The sequence below is a fragment of the Poecilia reticulata genome, linkage group LG19 (assembly GCF_000633615.1).
Source record: "Poecilia reticulata strain Guanapo linkage group LG19, Guppy_female_1.0+MT, whole genome shotgun sequence".
Classification (NCBI taxonomy): Eukaryota; Metazoa; Chordata; class Actinopteri; order Cyprinodontiformes; family Poeciliidae; genus Poecilia; species Poecilia reticulata.
In genome coordinates, this window is record NC_024349.1 from 25,745,677 (window position 1) to 25,763,671 (window position 17,995).

At 40.1% G+C, this 17,995-nt stretch overlaps 1 protein-coding gene across 1 annotated transcript in view; it reads right to left on the minus strand.

Moving 5' to 3' along the window:
* Window positions 1-6,439: 6,439 nt before the first annotated feature.
* ogfod3 (2-oxoglutarate and iron dependent oxygenase domain containing 3) overlaps window positions 6,440-17,995 on the minus strand; it is a 14,830-nt gene continuing 3,274 nt past the window's right edge. Inside the window, exons 3-8 of the mRNA XM_017301721.1 lie at window positions 16,228-16,303; window positions 16,106-16,148; window positions 11,944-12,008; window positions 11,416-11,472; window positions 10,525-10,678; window positions 6,440-6,664 (exon numbers count right to left, since the gene is read on the minus strand). Of these exons, the coding sequence (XP_017157210.1) occupies window positions 6,455-6,664; window positions 10,525-10,678; window positions 11,416-11,472; window positions 11,944-12,008; window positions 16,106-16,148; window positions 16,228-16,303 (605 nt within the window). The 3' untranslated portion in view covers window positions 6,440-6,454. The remainder of the gene's footprint in view (window positions 6,665-10,524; window positions 10,679-11,415; window positions 11,473-11,943; window positions 12,009-16,105; window positions 16,149-16,227; window positions 16,304-17,995) is intronic.

The following is a 17,995-nucleotide window of genomic DNA, read 5'->3' on the forward strand; positions in this document are numbered from 1 at the left end:
TGTGTTAGCAGGTTTAAGAAGCTACTCCAAGACTTTAAAGATCTGACATCAAGCTAACCTTCAGCTGAAGTTCCTCCCTCCATAGCAGTGAAGGTTTTTGGTTAGATTCCCAAACGCAATTGGAAGGAAGACARGCATGAAAACAACTCAAACGGAAAGGTTTTGAAAATGAAGATATTTGAAAATTGTAAAAATTCAACAGCCTAGTTACGGATGACTGCTCAACAATTGTGGATAGAAAGTAAAAAAGACTGAATTTTAAATGTAACTACTTGTGGAAAAATGAGAAAAAAACAAACTAATTTCTTTCTCAAAACCTAAAATAAATCCATTTACTGAAACCTTTCTCAAGCATTTCGCTCTTTAATCAACACTTGGTGATTTTCTGAAAGTCTCTTCATTTATCCAAGGCTAACGAGCTGCTGCCACATTCCAGCCAGCGCAGACCTCACTAAATACGGCCCATCCTAGATTTGCATAAAAGTTGATACAATCCAGAGAGCGGCTGTGCATCACAATTCTGTTTTTCAAAGTTTTTAAAAGTCGTTTTAAAACTTGCTATTGCCTCGGCTTTTTTTTAAAGGGGTTAACTCATTAAACGAAACAACAACAAAAAAAAGAAAAAGCCGAAGTCGGTGTTCTACTTTCCACCTGATGAAACAAACAACTCGTGTCCCTGTGTGATGTTCTGTGGGAGCTTTTCTGGGGGAGTTGCAATCCCCCTGGCAGCCTGTTAGATTAGAGGTTGTCAAAAGAAATTAGATCTCACTGTTAAACAAAAGAACCTACCGTGAAGAAGAGAACCAGGAATGGGCGGTAGGACAATTCACTCCCAAACGAGGATGAGCAGCAAATACAGGAAAGGACTGCAACGTGARGAAAAACAAGRASATTTCTCCACGCCCGCGTCGGCTGCGTGGCTTTAGATAACTTCCAAATGGCATTATCTGGAAATAATTCCCTGCAAGTATCAGTGGGAATGCTCACGGTGTTTACTGTGAAGAACGTTTTAGACTCTCAACAGTGGAGTGAGGGAGATTAGCCGCGGCACAAAGGAGAGACGCTGCCGGTGGAGTTCAAGAGGCTTAGACAAAAACTTTTCCAGGTCATTTCCAGGSCGCAAAGGAACTAGGAAGTAAAAGGGAAAAGGTTCGCCTTTCCTCGCGTCCAGACCACGGATAATACCGAGAGAAAATCCACAGGCCAGAAAAAACTGCAATTGCTGYTCCTCTAATATGAAGCATATAAAAAAATGAATTTCATTCCATTTTATTCACAGTTTTTGTGTGGGATGAGAGAAGAATTGTGCATTTTAGGGCTCAAATCAATATAGAGCCTGTGTTTTAGATGGTGGTACGTGTCAAAGTCAGAAACTCAATGAATCTGAAACTTCTGGCTACATCAGAAGTTCTGGAAAACTTGGACAAAGCAGATCCAGATACAAGAATTACACAGATAAATCCTGTTCTACCAATAAGGAGCTGTGTAATGCATCTGTAGAAGCAAAAGCGACTAACTGCTTTACAAAGCAGCGTCCAATTTTAAAGAGGCATAAAATTATCTTAGARCAGTTTAACGGCAATGCCAACTGACTGAGYYAATTAGTATTGAGAGGCGTCAATAAATAATTTATAAAACAGTTACTTAAACATGTAATTAAATCATTAAACTTGGCAAATAGTATAGCTTATTCAATATACCGCTCATAAAAAGGCACATAAAACCAGTCCACTTGTATTTAATGGACACATGCTGCATGCGCACCATGAATTTATTTCATCTCTCATCATCATGCATGCAAATGATGTTCCGCCTGAACAGCAGCGACGATGAATTCAAAAAGSCAAAAGGCTCTCACTTAGGGCGAWAAGACTGTACAAAACCCAAAAGYCAATTATAACGACATAAAAGATTGATTTCTGAAGCAGATGGAAAAGCAGATCCGGGCTACGAAAACAATCAGAAATGCAAATKATATTCTGCTGAGAAACAAAGAGTTGTGCTGTGAATTTGTAAAAGCTGATGTGACTCGTTAGTTTGGGCGGTTCGGAARGTACAAAAAGCTTGGCGTAACGTCTTAAAATTTAACCCTACTTAGACATCTGCACAACTTTACCTAGGCGTTCCTGGGTCTTCGTGATGCCGTTTGTTTATTAGCAGCAGGTTTATTAAAGGTAGATTTTATTTAGGTGTGTAAGGAATCTTCTTCCATTGGATTTAAAGTATAACCAAACAATCAGACAATTTATTTGTACTTGATGACGCCTTAAACTTTAGTGGTGCAACTCAAGACACCGTCAGGTCAATATATAGATCACTCCCACAGGTTCGTAGTGAATCAGCTGGTTTTAATGCCTCAAAGGAYGATGGTCCAGAATAGGTCATTGGCTGGAAATGTGTTCCCAGATACAATCAACCACTTGTTATATTCTGATTAGCTAGAACGCAAACACTACAGATGAATTCAAATCCATCTAAGCATCTTTCTTTTGCCGCTAGCACAATGCTAGCAGCGGCAGATGATTTTCAAGGGCCAGCATTATTTGTTTTTCAGCTATTTAGTGTCATTTTATAGCACAATCAAGTCACTTTGTTACCTTCAGTTGTTACAAAAATGCTTTGTATATCAAATGTGACCTAAAAGAAATCCTCCTTTTTAATTTAACGCCTTGAAATTGGGCCTCTGTCTCTTTAAGAAGCTTCTGGTCCTTTCAGAAACTCCGCCTCCAGGAAGTCATCACAACATGGCTCCTCTATTAATCCCTTTAACATTTTTTACCAGCGTTGCACAAGATGTAGCTCCTATAATGAGCTCAGCGGATACTCAGTTCCACCAGGTGTTTACTAAATGATGCTGGCTAGTCTGGAGGAGCTGAGTGGGAGGTGGAAGCTTGGAGGAGAAGTTTCGTTTTGAACAACTAGGTACAACCAGGCGTTTCGCATGGCCGAATGGTTGCCATGGAGATTAAAGGATTTCTCAAACATGCATGAAAGAATCAAGGCAACACTCCAGGTATGTTTATGATCAGGGGATAACATCACAGTGTGATGAAAAGCTCAAAAAAGTCGACTTTACATCGTACTGCTCCTTCAAGTGAAGCACCGACTCAAACCTTTTAAATCATTCAATAACATCAGAACGTCATCTAAAGACCCCCGCCGAGTCTTTCCTTACATTTTACTTTCTAAAAGGGGGAAAACAAACGTTTTCATTTAATGTCAGGGGAAACTGTAACAGGAGGGGGTTATGTCCAACAACAAAAAACTGATTATTACAGTCACAGCAGTCAGCAAGATAGAAATGCAAAAAAAAAAAAACAAAAGAGACAAAAAGAACGGGCACAACAAATATCTGCGAGCTGAATCCAAGAGAAGATCTGCAGGAGGCCTGTCGGGTTTCTTGGTATCGATGCAGACGAATGCGCTGTTGGACTGTTCTCTCATCTGTGTCGAGCTTTGCCTCAGAGTTTGTTTGGTTTTATCTTTTGTGGCGTTCCGGCAGCAGATTTCGTCGCCCTGCAGGGGGGCTCTATTCAGCTGCTCTCCCTGCTTTCTTAGATAATTTCATTGAGGCGTCCGAGGTGCAACGGTAGCCGCTGCTTCACGAGTCGCTGTCATTTCGACACGTTGTCACATAACCACAAAATTCAACGTTCTGAATGGTTTTTTTTTTGTGTGTGTAAAACTTCAACACAAAGGAGTTGTGAAATGAAAAGAAAAATTATGCATTTAAAATGTTTTTACAAGTAAAAAATTTGCGGCTAGTTGAGCAGTTGTTGGCTCCCCGTACAAAATCCAGTACAACAAATGGMGGTGCAAATAAGTAATCAGAGTAGCAACCAARAGGTGCTTCTCTGGAGGAGGTGCAAGGATTCACAGCTCAGGTGGGAGTATCTGGTGGCTTTAAGACTCAACAAACCTGGCATTTATGGAAGCTGGTCAGATGAGATGAAATATTTTCCACCCAATAAAAGCAGCTCTGTGTGGTGAAGCAAGTCAAAGAGTCATTGTGGACAGAAAGGATCACTGGTAGCCCTCAGACTTGACGTAGGACAGCCTCGACATGCTAACATAATAGTTTCCGGGCAGCAGAGGCGATATTCCACAGTAACATCCTGAATGACGCCATCACCTGCTGGCAAGCATCGCTAATTGGTCGGACTCGCTTTTGCTGCTCCTCTCTGATTTGCCGTATGGTTAGAAACCTGGGTAAAGAAAACTGTTGGGGTAGGGAACACGATCGTTGTCCATTACGACTTGAGCTACAGACCTAAACTTTTCAGACTCTCCTGTGGTACTGTACGCTAGCAGGTTAGACCACTACTGACTGCTTGGATTTTCATATATTCCTTTTCCATCTGTTGCTTAAATCTACCCTTTCCAGCCAGAGATCCGTCACCTTACATATCATCTTTTTATCCAGTCCTAAATCTCCTCTAAGAGACCATTTCTTTCCCCAGCAAATCTATAAATCAAATCTATTTTCTGCTACCCGACATCTCCTCAACCCGTCTGATAAAATTTCCCTCACATTCTCRACTTTTCTTCTCTCTAATCGTCTTGATGATGTTCTAATTACACCTAATTAGATGGTGTCACTTCAGAAGAGCCGTAAATATCTATGCAAACCCACCAGCCCTTCAAATCTGATGAGCAGATTCTCACCCATTAGGACCTGACAGCCACCTGCCTCGCAAAGTCACTGGAAAAGATTTAAGTGATGTGAAAAGATGAAGCGGTGCAATTATACGCAACAAATTTATCCAACTTTTTCCATCTTGYCATTTTCACTTCCTCGGCGGCAAACGCAGTTTAATCAGATGAAGATAATCCRCATACCGCCCTTCCTGTTGCCTTAAGGTCAGTCTAACTTCACTGAAACACGACCGTTGACGACGACGCCAGTGAGCTGCAGTCATTTTTTACTCCAACGTGACCTTCAGTTAACTTCCCTCACCGCTTCATCACGGCACGTTGTCAAGGGGCCCCGGATGATTCACCGAGGCTTGATTCACCGAGGCTTGCTCCTCAKCGGCGCATGAGGACTTTGATGGAGCAGATGTGAAGCGACGCAGGGGAAGAGAAGGAGGTGCGACAATGGGTAGAAAATTGGGGACAAAAGTGGGCTTTTTGTTGGTTCGCTGGAGATTAAAAGAGGCAAAGGAGCTAAACTGGGACAGAGGACAGAAGACAAAGTGTGGAGATTAAGGGGAGGGGGGACAAAGAGGACAGAAGTACCACGGGACTGCTTTCTGTCAGATGCAATAAAGGCAAGGTGGAGCTGTCAGGAAGTAGGAGAGAGAGCCGAGGAGTTGTTTGCCATACTGAGCAGACACACGACGCTTTGAAATATGCAGGAGGAACTCCATTTACAGACGTCACAGCAAAGAACAAAGCTGGGAAAAAACTCATCCAACGATTACTATAAATATTCAAAAGATAGACATTATGCTTGACTTTTGTTTCAAGGATGTCAAGACGATCAACAGATCAGATGCTGAGGGGAAAATAAATAATWAAAAAAATAAATAAAAATCACAGCACAGACATCAGAATTCCTGTATTCTTGTCTAACATAAAACAATCCCCTCATGAAGGCAGCAGACAGTTTTTAAATAGTCGATATTTTCAAGGGTTTCGAGATATTCAAGGTAAAACTCAACAGTCACCCAAAAAAAAAAAAACACTTACATGGAGGTCAATGTAAGTGACCTTGCATGTAATCGTTGTGTCCTTATGATAGTTAAAGGCTTTTAAAAGCGACATTCTTAACTGTGTTTTTGCCTTTGCTATTAACACAATATAAATGTCATGTAGGTTTGAAAGTAATAAAAGATACTAGTATCTCAACACAATGGAAGACATTGTGTGAGAAAGTTCAGTTGAAATATTTCTACCTTTTCCCAAGAGAACTAAAAATCTTGATACTTCTTCACACACTTGAGAAAACTTACTCACTATGTTACCTTCCTTTTTCTGCCACTGTGGACAGTTTAATGAGTCGACTTAATTAATTTCTCCTTCACTTGTTTTTGGTTAAGTGCTCGTACAAAGAACCCACTTCGATAAAGGTAGATCGCCTAATTTCCTCAAAGTGGAGGATGTCTAACCCTCTGAGAATTTGCAGCAAAGTAAAACACAATTCCCCGAATCTTCACTGTGCAGAGGTCTGATTACCCACTTAGAGAGGATTACAGTCATTTCGCTGCTCATTTTGGTGCTCTTAGCCCCCTTTCAGAGGAGCAGCTGGGTTACAACAGGTCAAGCTTCTCTGTTTGATGTAGAATTAGTAAATGCATTACAGGATATGAATACATAAGGCGATTTAGCCATCAAGAGATAATTAGTGGATCTCACTGTGCTACATAAACAAATGATATGTCCTTCACTGGAAATGTGCAAAGTAGACATGAATAAACCCTTTTCCAACTTAAATCAGACAAAAGTGAAGTTATTAATAGAAGGTTATTTGGGGGTTGAATTTTTTTTTCCCCGCCCCGTTTTTCCCTTGGCAAAGAAAAGTGAGCCGCTGGCTAGTACCTGCCCGTGGTTCCACGGTTCGATTGCCATTTTGGTCCATGAAGACAAATCGTCCGCCGGTGAAGTCTGAGCCGTAGTCAGACAGGTACAGGAGAGATGTGTAGTCGAAAGAGCCATACGTCTCCTAAAAGACAGAGAGAGTTGAGGCATGACTGACCCACCAAACAGCTGAGGACATTTTCAGAATCAGAATCAGCCTTTACTGTCATCATCTATCAGGCACAACGAAATTTGCTTCAGTACAGCCCATCCAAGGAAGAAAAACCCCCCCAAAAAAAACAAACGCCATCGGACATGAGTAGACAGRTGCCAGAGGACTCAAGCAGTGGAGTCTGAAGGTAGAAAATACACGCCATGTTTGTTGAGCTTATTGCTTACTTTCATACAGCTGTACTTGCCAATTCTAGGTCTTTCTGAAGTTTTCCACAGGTGGGACTCCTGAGASAAATGTAACGGCTTCACCGGATTACGTCCCCTAACGAGCTCACTGGGATCTTCATTAATGACACATAGTTTCTATTACTATGTGTCTAGAAATTATTCTCCAACCAATCAAATCATGCTGGTGGCCACCGAAAACAAGGCAGGCCAGATTTGGATACGGGATGGAATGGTCACATATGTGGAATTGATCCAACCAGAAACGGAACATCTGGGCAGACTTGTGCAACATTGGGCTCAGATGTGGTTTCCGAGTACTTCTCAGGGGGTTGCAACATAAAAAGAACAATACTGAGTAGATTTGATCTTGGTGTGAAAGACAGGCAGTGGTTTAGCTGAAAGTGAGAGAGTGTGGAGTTGTGTAATAACTGGCGTGGACAAAGACAACCTGCCTAGCAACAATAATAGTGGTAATTACTGAAGTATTTAGTAGAAACTGAAATGGGTTACTAATTGCTGGCACCACAAACCATCTCCAGAAATCCTTTGCAGCATTTTTTGCAAGATTGAAAGCAATCATTCATATCGTTTAGCCCTTGCTCGCTGCCCTATTCCATATATATTATGAAATGAATGCTTCGGGTGTCAAATATTAAACTATACGTTTTACAACACGGCCTTTTTTCAATAGACAGGAAGCTGTGATTAACGTAGAACCCACTTTTCCGACAGGTAAATACTTGTAATATAAATGAATAGCAGCCTGTGTGGTATGAAGGCCATAGAAGTGCTCCACAATTCAGGTTGAAATGCTTTGGAGTGCCTGTTGAATTYGTTTAATTATTTCCCATTACTCCCAGAGAAACACATTGCTGTCATCTTTATGGAACGATCAAGCRAAAGCAATGAAACAAGACGCTAAAATGGCTTCAGAGGAATTTGAAACAGTTCAACATATTCTTTGATCCGCCAATAAGGCTGCATGCCGTTTTATACGCTGGGCTTTCATGGGAACAAGCAGTGCTTGTTAGAGCTCTTGTRGGTTGTGCAACGTAAACAGTTCACGCCGCATTATTGAACTGCTGCTCTATCACAAAGCAGGTCTCTCTCCTCTGTGGCCATGTATGAAGAGCTAATTAAATGTCCATTTCTTCTTAAAATATGCTATATTCCTCCTGTCTAATTAATCCCAAAGGTTTTGTAAGGAGGGGAATTGGGAGCCAAGTTAAGCAAAGTACTATCTAAGAAGGCAAGGAAAATGTGTTAAAAGTTGCTGACATAGTGACCACGAATATATGGTTAATTTACTGCAGTGCAGATGTGCAATATATTAAATACTGTAWGTGTTGCTTCYTTAGATCAAATACAAARTTATYATTCCTTATGCAAATAAGGTTTAAATACACAAATGAAAAGACAAATCAAATCATAAGTGGCGCTTCATGTTTTTGCAGTCATTTTGACTCTAAGTAAAGTTAGTGACTGGATTGTGATATAAAATCGAACTATGTGCCTGGAAAATACATAATACCGYCCCTAAATTATGAACAATTAACCTACTGTGGCCTCCATGGACCTGAATTCCCGACCTGTTTGTTTGTAATCAAATGTCTCAGTGAGTCTTGCTGCAAAGGCTACTGTCATGAGGCTTTGGGCATTTCCCTTGGACACGTCTTCTCATGGGGTGGTGAATCCGATTCACTGGTATTACAAACGCCACTTCAGCCAAAGTTTTGAAATCGGGGAACATTTCCCTATTCAAAGTGATCCGAATTCAACAAGATCCCGAGAGTCCTTGTTTTAGCGGGAGGAATATGCACTCCTTCTGTACCAGTGGTTCGGATAGACTGGTCCGAAAGCCTGCATAACTCTTCAACGTGCCTTTAGCACAATAAGATGTGTCGAGGATAGAGTTAAAGCTCAGATGGGAATCTTTTTTTCTTTTATTAATAAAAAAGTGGAATCTATCTTTCCTGTAGAAATCAGAACAGTTTTTGAGTCAAAGTGTCTTTTTGTAACTTTATCAGCTAATATTGAACTGCGTCTAAACCCGTCTGGAAAGTCTTGAATGAATRCCAAAGAGGTGTATAAAACCCATCTTCAGCTTGGTTTCATCATGACAGTAATCCAAATTCTACTAAGAGGACGGCTGAGGCTATTATGCAGATCTGATTGGCTATCAACTGGAGTCGAGCTTCCCTTCCGCACAGAGACGAGGCCGGGTCAGGAATGTAAATGTGTCGGCAGCAGTTTGCAGCCAGGTCCATCTCTAAACCATAAACGATAAACCCGTCTCTCTGCTGTCACACTTCAACTGTAGCTCTGACACAATATCAACTTAATGATCGATGGACAAAAGAAAAAAAGCCACCACTAAAGACGTTGGAGGCTATTTGCATGTAAATGAGGGTAGGGTTGCCCAACTGGCCTCAGAATAGTGGCAGAGACAGATGGCGAAGTGAAGAGGYGTTTTTCTTTTGATTTGTTTGTTTCCTGTTGCTCAGAGCCAGAAGGACACGGTGAAGAGGCAAATATTAATATGTTTGTAAAAGCCAATACAGGATATTTGACAACACAAAGGGTGAAATGGAAGCAATCTAGAAATGAGGCAGAGAGAACAATAGTCGTCAAGGTGTTGTGCTGCTTTTCTAAACGCGAAAAACAGGTCAATATTGGGACGGACGCCTCGACAAACATCGATAAAGCAGAAAAATAATTTGACATCAAGAATACCAAGTCCATTACAGCTAATACCAATGACTGTATTTATTCTGTTTTAGTCCTACTGGTTGAAGAAATGATGTTTGATTTTCTACTATTCTCTTAAAATGATTAAATCACAATCACATATATTTCATTTTAGATTTTTAAACAATTTCATTTTACTCCGTAAAGAGACATTCCTTTCAACCAAAATGTTCTTCAAACCTCAGAGAAGTGAATGTCTTCAGACAATAGCCGAGGTGGAGAAGACTTTAAAAGATCCAATTCATGAATTCTGATAAAAACCGAAGCATGTATGATGTGAACAGCTTCAGAAAACAACATTAAAAAATAACCTGCAAAGATTAACAAAATGACGAAAGGAGGAAGGGTTCGCAGTTATTTATGTTAATTTATATTCATATTACAATATAAATGTTTACTACAAATTTGTGACAAAGTTTTGTATAGTAGGCAAATTTTAAATGTGGATAATGATCTGGTATTACAAGTGCCACTTCAGCCAAAGTTTTGAAATCAGGGAACATTTCTCTATTTGAAGACAGAGAGAAAAGAAGTGAAGAAAGCAAGTATGGAGACCAGGAAGGAAGGAAAGGCGCAAGAAAGAAAAGAGACAAAAATTACAGAGAAATATAGGGAGGAAGGATGAAAGAAAGAAATAGAGAAAGAAGTAAAGAAAGACAAAGAGACAAAAAAAGTGAAGAAAGTAAACAACAGTAACTCCATTTTCCCCCACATATTACCTGAACCTGCAAAGTGACTCAACCCCAGGCTTTTCCAGCCGACGCAGCAGCTCTGGAAGCAGTGAGGTCACAAACCCAAATCTGCGCTGGCTTATCTGCGGCCAAGCAAACTCGCGGCTCTGTTTTTGTCCGTTACCTTATCGATGTGCGGGTGCCAGTACTCGTCATGCTGCGTCTTGGCTGCGGTGCTGTTGATTCTGGAGAAGAAGGTGGGCTTGGTGAGGTACATCAGGGTTTGGTCCAAGCCAAACGTCTCTGCAATGACGGCCTGGATCCGGCCCCGCACATCTCTAACGGTGAAAATTGGGAGAGACGAGTCGATTTCAGTATGATTTATGGTTCCTATACTCTCTGTCTGAGAGACATGCTCATACCTAAATATTCTACATTCAATTTGAATTTCTTTTTCCATCCTAACAAGCAAAAAAGGTCTTTACTTTCTTACTTAACCATCCCGCAGACGGGTCCAGTGGACCCTGTATGAACCTTTTACCTCTAGTGCATTTTTATGAGTTTTTTTTTTTTTTGTAATGTTTCAGGAACTGATAAGACACTACCATCGTCTCCCCATTAATCAACCGTCATCTGAGCCTTGCGCTAAGATTGTGGGAGGGTTCAAAGTAAACTACTATACTTTATTTGGAGCAAATCTGTGATATTGTGTATTTATTACGATTATTATTATTACGATTAATAACCCTAATAAAAGGAAGTAAAAAAAATGAAAGAAAAAGAGTACATTTCCGCCAAAAAAAAGCCCCCCAAAATTTTTAGATTAATCTCAGAAATCTCAGAAACATTGAAATTGCTGAGTTTGAAAAGTTTTACATGTACTAGAAGTCAAAAATTTTGACTGCTGAGGAATTTTCTAGAAAAAAGTTTAGCTTTTCTGTTTGAAAAGTCAAAAATTTGTTAGAAAATTTTGAAATTTGAGTTTTAAAAGTCAAAAATTTGAACTCAAACTCAAAACTTTCCTGTTTTTTTTTATTTACAATGGCACTAATACACCATGGTACTTTATACTCACCTGTAAAGCTTGAAATCCTCTTCTGTGAAGACATCTGCTATCTGTTCCCCAAAATACCTGCAGCGGAACCACAGGGCCACAGGTCACAGACACACAGGACAGAGGGGAGGGGGGGGGATTATTTAATTGTAGTATAAATAGTTTCTCTCCTGAACACAGCTGCACTCCAAAGTGTCGCAGTCAGACATTAAAGCAGCAGATTTTAAGCAAGCGACTGACAAAGTTTAGATTTTTGAGTGGAAACTGTTAAGTCAGCATCTCCGGATTAAAATCTGACAGATGTTCTCTGAGAACCCTCAGGTGTCGACCCCCTGCCGGGTGGGACAGGTAGCCGACACCTGAGGGGGGTGTTTGAGAGCGGAATATCCGAATAGAGTCGGATTCCGACAGGAGTGATGAATGACGCTGGGATGGGGTCACTGGACTGGTGGCTGACCTCACGGTGTGAATTAGAAATATCATGAAAACACTGAGAACCCGTCAGGAAACGCCAAGATGGCCAAATAAAGGCAAGGTGCGACTTCCCACCTGTATATGTTGACAAACTGTTTCCCCATGGACAGAGCTCCAGAGTGAAGGTCCAGGATGGAGGCCTAAAGAGAAAACACATATTACACAATTCAGTTCAACTACAGTAACGTGTGACGAGACTCAATGCCAGTCAATCTCCAGTGTTATTTTTTCTGCAGATTGTTGCCCTTTACTTGTTTACTGCTCATCAAATCTTCTGGGACAAAACACGTCAGCTTCTCAGAGGCCGCTTTGCTGCTTTTAGTTGCTTCATTCAAATATCTGACAACTCTGTAGTTTCCATCTCAGCTGATGTCTCCTCGCTCCGTTTTCCTCAGCACCTCTTTATGCACGGGGATACTGTACAACACCGCCCTCTACAGGTTTAAGGTAGAACTACTTGAACGGATCGAAAATGCCTACATTTAAATCTGAGGTTGTGTTCCCCAGCAGAAATCTACCACAATAGAAATGAAGTCATAATATTAGCAGGATAAAGACACAATATTACCAAAAGAAAAGTTGTTAAATGAGGAAAAAAAACTTGGATAGAGTTACAAAGATCCTATGTGACCAACTCGTCTCGTCTGTAATTTTTTTTTCTTCAAATTGCACAATCATTTCAAAGTCCTGAAACTGATCATTTTATTTTCATATTACTATTTTACTCTCGTAATATGATTTATTCTCGTGTCATTATGACTCATTACAGCTTGATTCTCATGACTTTTTGCCATATGATTTTATTCTCGCATTATTACGTTTTTCTCATATTACAACTTCATTCTCATGACTTTTGTCGTACGATGACTCTATTCCAATAATATGACTACTCTCATATTACGACGACTGTTCTTGTAATACGAGTTTATTCTTGTAATATTTTGACTTAGTTCTTGTACGACTTTTTTTCCCTTGTAATAATTTTATTCGCTACATTAAAAGTCCCTAATACACTGTCGCAGAAATCTCATCACTGTAAGGCGGCAGATGCAGTCGTAAATATAAATTCTCTACCACCACAGGCTCAACTTCGCTGATGGGAGCATCAAAACATCCTGCCATTTCAACTGCACTTAAAAGTCCAAACATAACAGCTTTTTTTCCAGCAGCTGAGCAGGAATATCTCTGGGTCGACTGTGAAAACTTCTGGCAACGTGTCACAACTCCGAGTGACTCTGTCACAGCACTTCACAGGCGCGCCGATGAAATATTCATGAAGGCGGCGTTTGAAGGTGAATTTAACAAAAGACGCCAACACAATGAAGGCCGGCAGACCTCAGAACTCCTCAGCTGAAGGTGTTTCTGCAAAGTATTGGCTAAGAGGGGATGAATACAAATCCATGCTACACTCAGATTTTTATTTGTAGAAAAAAAAAGTGAAAGGATATGAAAAGCAACCTTTGCTTCTTTTCCTTTATATCTCCAGCTACGCAGTAGTTTGTTTGTGTATCAAAGAAAGGAAAAGATTAAGCAAAGCACTGGATCTACAACACAGATTTCACTGCAAAACACACTAAATTTTACCAAGTACTTTTGATTGAGTTTCAAGAGAAGATGTCATTGAACACTTGAAACAAGATGAAACGTTCACTTAATTAAAGGGATGAACAACAAATCAACAACAGTATGTATCGTGATGGGCAGGTGATCAATATCAATACAGAATACATCTGATAGAATGTTCAACATGTAGAATATTCACTGTACTTTCATCCAGAACCGCTCAGCATTCTGGGGGATGTAGGCAGAGGAAAGACTTCAGTCGCTCAACCTCTTTACAGCCAGCTAAGAAAGGTTCTTATCCGTTTCTCACACAGATCACTGAGGGTCGTACAGTAACCCTACGCACTTATCAGAAAAAACACCTGTATTGTAAAAATGACTCCAAGTTAATCTAATTCATCTTATCTTATCCAGACATCCCATTACAACTCTCCAATATCACATCCAGTCAGTATGCAGCCAACCTGATGATGGGCACACACAAACTGCTGCCAGAACAGGTGAAGCGTTCCCATGGCAGCAGGATGATATAACGTTATATGGAGAAAAAACAATCCCTTCCTTAAGCTCCGTTAGCTATTTCTGGGTGAATCCCCACCGGAGGAGCAATCCGCTAATTTAGTTACTAGCAGCTTATCGAGTGAGAGGCCAAGCAAACATCCCCGGGCTCCACAGATAAGCAGGACTGGGGAGGATTCTGAAATACAGTAAATATGTTTATCGTAAGTCAGATTTAGGCTGAAGAAAGCAAAAAGTGGCATGTTTGTCTTTCACTTAATTCAAGATTTTTATGATTTCCCCCCAGATGGATTTGGAGAACTGTGGACAAAACAAAAAGTAAGCATACGGAAAAACAGTCGCTGGTTTTAAACAGCTTTGGTTCTTTTTATGTTTGATCCTATATATATAAAAAAATACCTAAAGTTTTATATTCAAACTCCAAAAAAATGAAACCCGATTACGAAAAGATCGACCAAGAAAACAAGACATACTTCCAGAACTCAAGACTCGCATTTCTGGATTTTTTCAGCCATTTTAAATAAAGTTCTAGTCTTCTGGGTAGAAAGTATTAACTATGAACCGATTTTAAAAAGATGATGAGTTTTACTTCCTCTACAAAGTCAAAGTGCCACAATGAAAGGTGAAGACCGGCTCCAGATCGGAAAATTGGAAGAAGGACAAATACCTGGAACAAACCTTTTTTTTATTTATCTGGTTTTCATATTTTGCTACAAGCGTTAAGTGTATTTTGCTGAGGTTTTACATGACAGATAAACACGAGTTCAATAACTGAACTAATTAAATCGGTGACGTTCAAACTTTTATCCATGAGGTCCAAAGTCATCGAGTTGAAAGCAATTGGGGGCCACATTTTTTTATATATACATATTTAAGAAGTAAGAACCTAACTCTGCTTTAAACTCGAGTCATTTTTCTTCCATTCAAAACTGTGTACCACTTTATGCTGGTCCCGCACAAAACCCCCCCAAAAAAACTCATTAATGTTTGTGGCTGTAATGTAAAAGAAAAGTTCAAAGTCTATCAATGCTTTCGCCAAACGCTGTATGCTGTTAATAATTAAAGAAAGAAAACTGTCGAAGTCTTCTGAAAGGAGCAAATTGCCTTCTGGTGCCTTGCCAAAGACACTCCCACACATCAACACTAACAAGCTCTCTGTCTTTGTTCTTTGGAGCTTTTAATTAGCAATGGGTATACTGTACGCTCAACACCTCTTGAGGATAAGTCTCTCTTTCCTTGAAGAGAAGACATCACATGTGGCTTCAGCTGTCTGAATGAAAAGAATGTTTTATAACATTTTCTTGTAACTTGTTTGCCGTGTTGACCATCAAAATGTGGTCTCGAGTACTACAACAATAACTAACAATTATTTTAGTAATTGATTAATCCATCATTGTAGCGATTAATCGATAAATAGGATTCAAAAATTAAATATTGTACAGATTTTTCATTTAACCGGAAGTAGAAAAGTAGTAAATAATACAATTCTCTTTTTAATTAAGAAAAAAAATGTATTGCCTAAAATGCAACAACATAGCATTCCTTTAGTAAATTCGAATCGGGTGAAGCTAAAAGTACAACACTGTAGTTTTAGCTTCACTGAGGATTCTTGTCTAAAACATATTTACAGACAAAGGTGTTTCTTTTTTATCTTAAATGCAGAATGTATACATTTCTTGTACAGTTTTGGCTTAATTATTGCTCTGCATGTGTTGTTTTATTCAGCAAACTGCCTTTTTTGAGTCTGAATACTTAATGATTAATCGGTTACTAAATTAGTTTATTATTTCAATAATCAATTAATCACAGTTAATTAAGATCAATGCAATTAACTACGATTAATCACAATTAACCGTTAAATGTCAAATGTTTTTGAGTCTGAATACTCCAGCTAACAATTAATCGGTTACTAAATTAGCTGGCGATTATTTCAATAATTCATTAATCACAATTAATTATGATTTACACAATTAAATTAGATTAGTTGACATTATTTCAATACTCAATTAATCATCATTAGTTACAGTTAATCCAATTAATCACGATTAATCCAATTAATCGTTTAAGCTCTAACAAAGAGCATTATTTTATAGCAAACTGAAGAACAAACATTTAATTTGCGAGAAATTAAAATCTGGGTGTGTGAAATATTTACCCCTCCCTCAGACCCGGCCAGTGCCAGGCCCCGCTCAGCCAGCCTGCGAGTGAGAAGCAAAGAAAGTGTTTAGAAACCGACGCAGTCGCATGGAAAGGAGCCAAGGCGGGCTCGGGGTTTACCTCCGGAGGGCCTGAGCCTCTTCGCTGGTCACCACGCTGTCGGTGACGGCTCGGCCGCACTTCTGAGGGGTGCAACCTGACAACAGGGAAACATGAGGCAGCGTTTCACTACACAGCCGCAAAATTAACACACACAAAAAAAACATTTAGTGCATGAAAAAGAGTTTTTGTTCTAAGTGTGAGTAAACTGAGTTTTGATTCATTGTTGCAGAAGTTTAAGCAACTTCCTGTTTTGAGGCAGGACTGAAATGAAATCTTGTAGCAAATTAAACGTATATCCATAGCTGAATAGCGCCAAACATTGTTGCGGCTCATTTAGAGCACAGGTGTCAAACTCCTGTCCTCAAGGGCCGCTGTCCTGCAACTTTTAGATGCAGATGCGTCTCTGCTGCACCACACCTGAATAGAATAATTAGGTCATTAGCAAGGCTCTGGAGAACTTATCTACACAAGGAGGAGGTAATTAAGCCATTTCATTCCAGTGTTTTGTACCTGTGGCACATCTAAAAACTGCAGGACAGCGGCCCTGAGGACTGGAGTTTGACACCCCTGATTTAGAGAAATCACTGATCAAACATTCTTGTCTTCTCAGTGACATCATGTCATAAACACACTTATGTAGTCTGCAGTGCCACCTAGTGGATCAAAAAGTACATTATTGCTGTAAAAAATACAGAGTTCAACAACTGAAATCTGACAGTAAGTTAGAGGCTCAATCTACATATATTAAAGTCCCTTTAAATCAGGGGCCCCCAACCTACGGCCCGCGGGCCAGATCCGGCCCGCCTCCACATTTGGTCCGGCCCTCTGAACAATACCAGAGAGCATTCAGATATTTTTCATTTACCGTATTTTCTAGACTATAAGCCGTTTATATGTGGATTTTTCTTCAATCACCAGGGGGCTCTTTAGCAGGAAGTGAATCATTGGAAGTCTGGTTACTTGCGCACCAACATTGAGCCCACAAGCAGCAAAATGAGTAAGAAACAGATCTGATGTCTTTGGAAAGTTTCTTTGCAAAGGGGTAAAGGCCCAGAGAAGAGACAGGAGAATGGATTTATCCCAGACCGGTAGGCGAGTCCCACATTACAAGCCCGCTCTGTGTAACATGCGGCGACCGGCTGCTAATGAGGCAATGAAGCTTCAAGCTGCTTTGCCATGTAGAGACCAAGCACGCTGTGCTCAATCAACACACCTCGGGTGTTATTGTCTCCCATCACTGCCTGATAGGACCGTCTCGTTGCAGAGAAACAAGCTCACGGCTCCCGTTAGTCATTATCGTGAGTTAAAATTTTCACGAAAGTAAAATGTTCGTTTTTGTGGCGCTTCTGTTATTTTGAAGGGATATATAAACATTACCATAGCGACCAGAGTCAGAGCRTTTGGGYAGTGGTCRAGAGGAGATGAGTAGAGCTTGTGAGTCTTAAGTCTGGTTTAGACGGAAAGATTTAAGAATTGTCGGCCGATTCTCCAAACCTCTGTGACCACAGAGCTGATAAAAGTACAACAGGTTCGATCGGTTCGTGTGTCCAAGGCAAGAGCAACACGAACCGATTCCAGTCACGAACGTCCCGATTCCAGAGGATAATCCAGTAAAAAAAAACAACATAGCGGGAATTTAGAATAACCAAACACGGATGACGATGTAGAACCAATAGTGATAGTTTGTGGACTCATTTTAAGAGATAAAAGACGTAATAAAAAGAAAAGGCGGCGGATGAAAGACAACAGGAGCAGCCGCTCTATTTGCTGCACTATGATTTGAGAT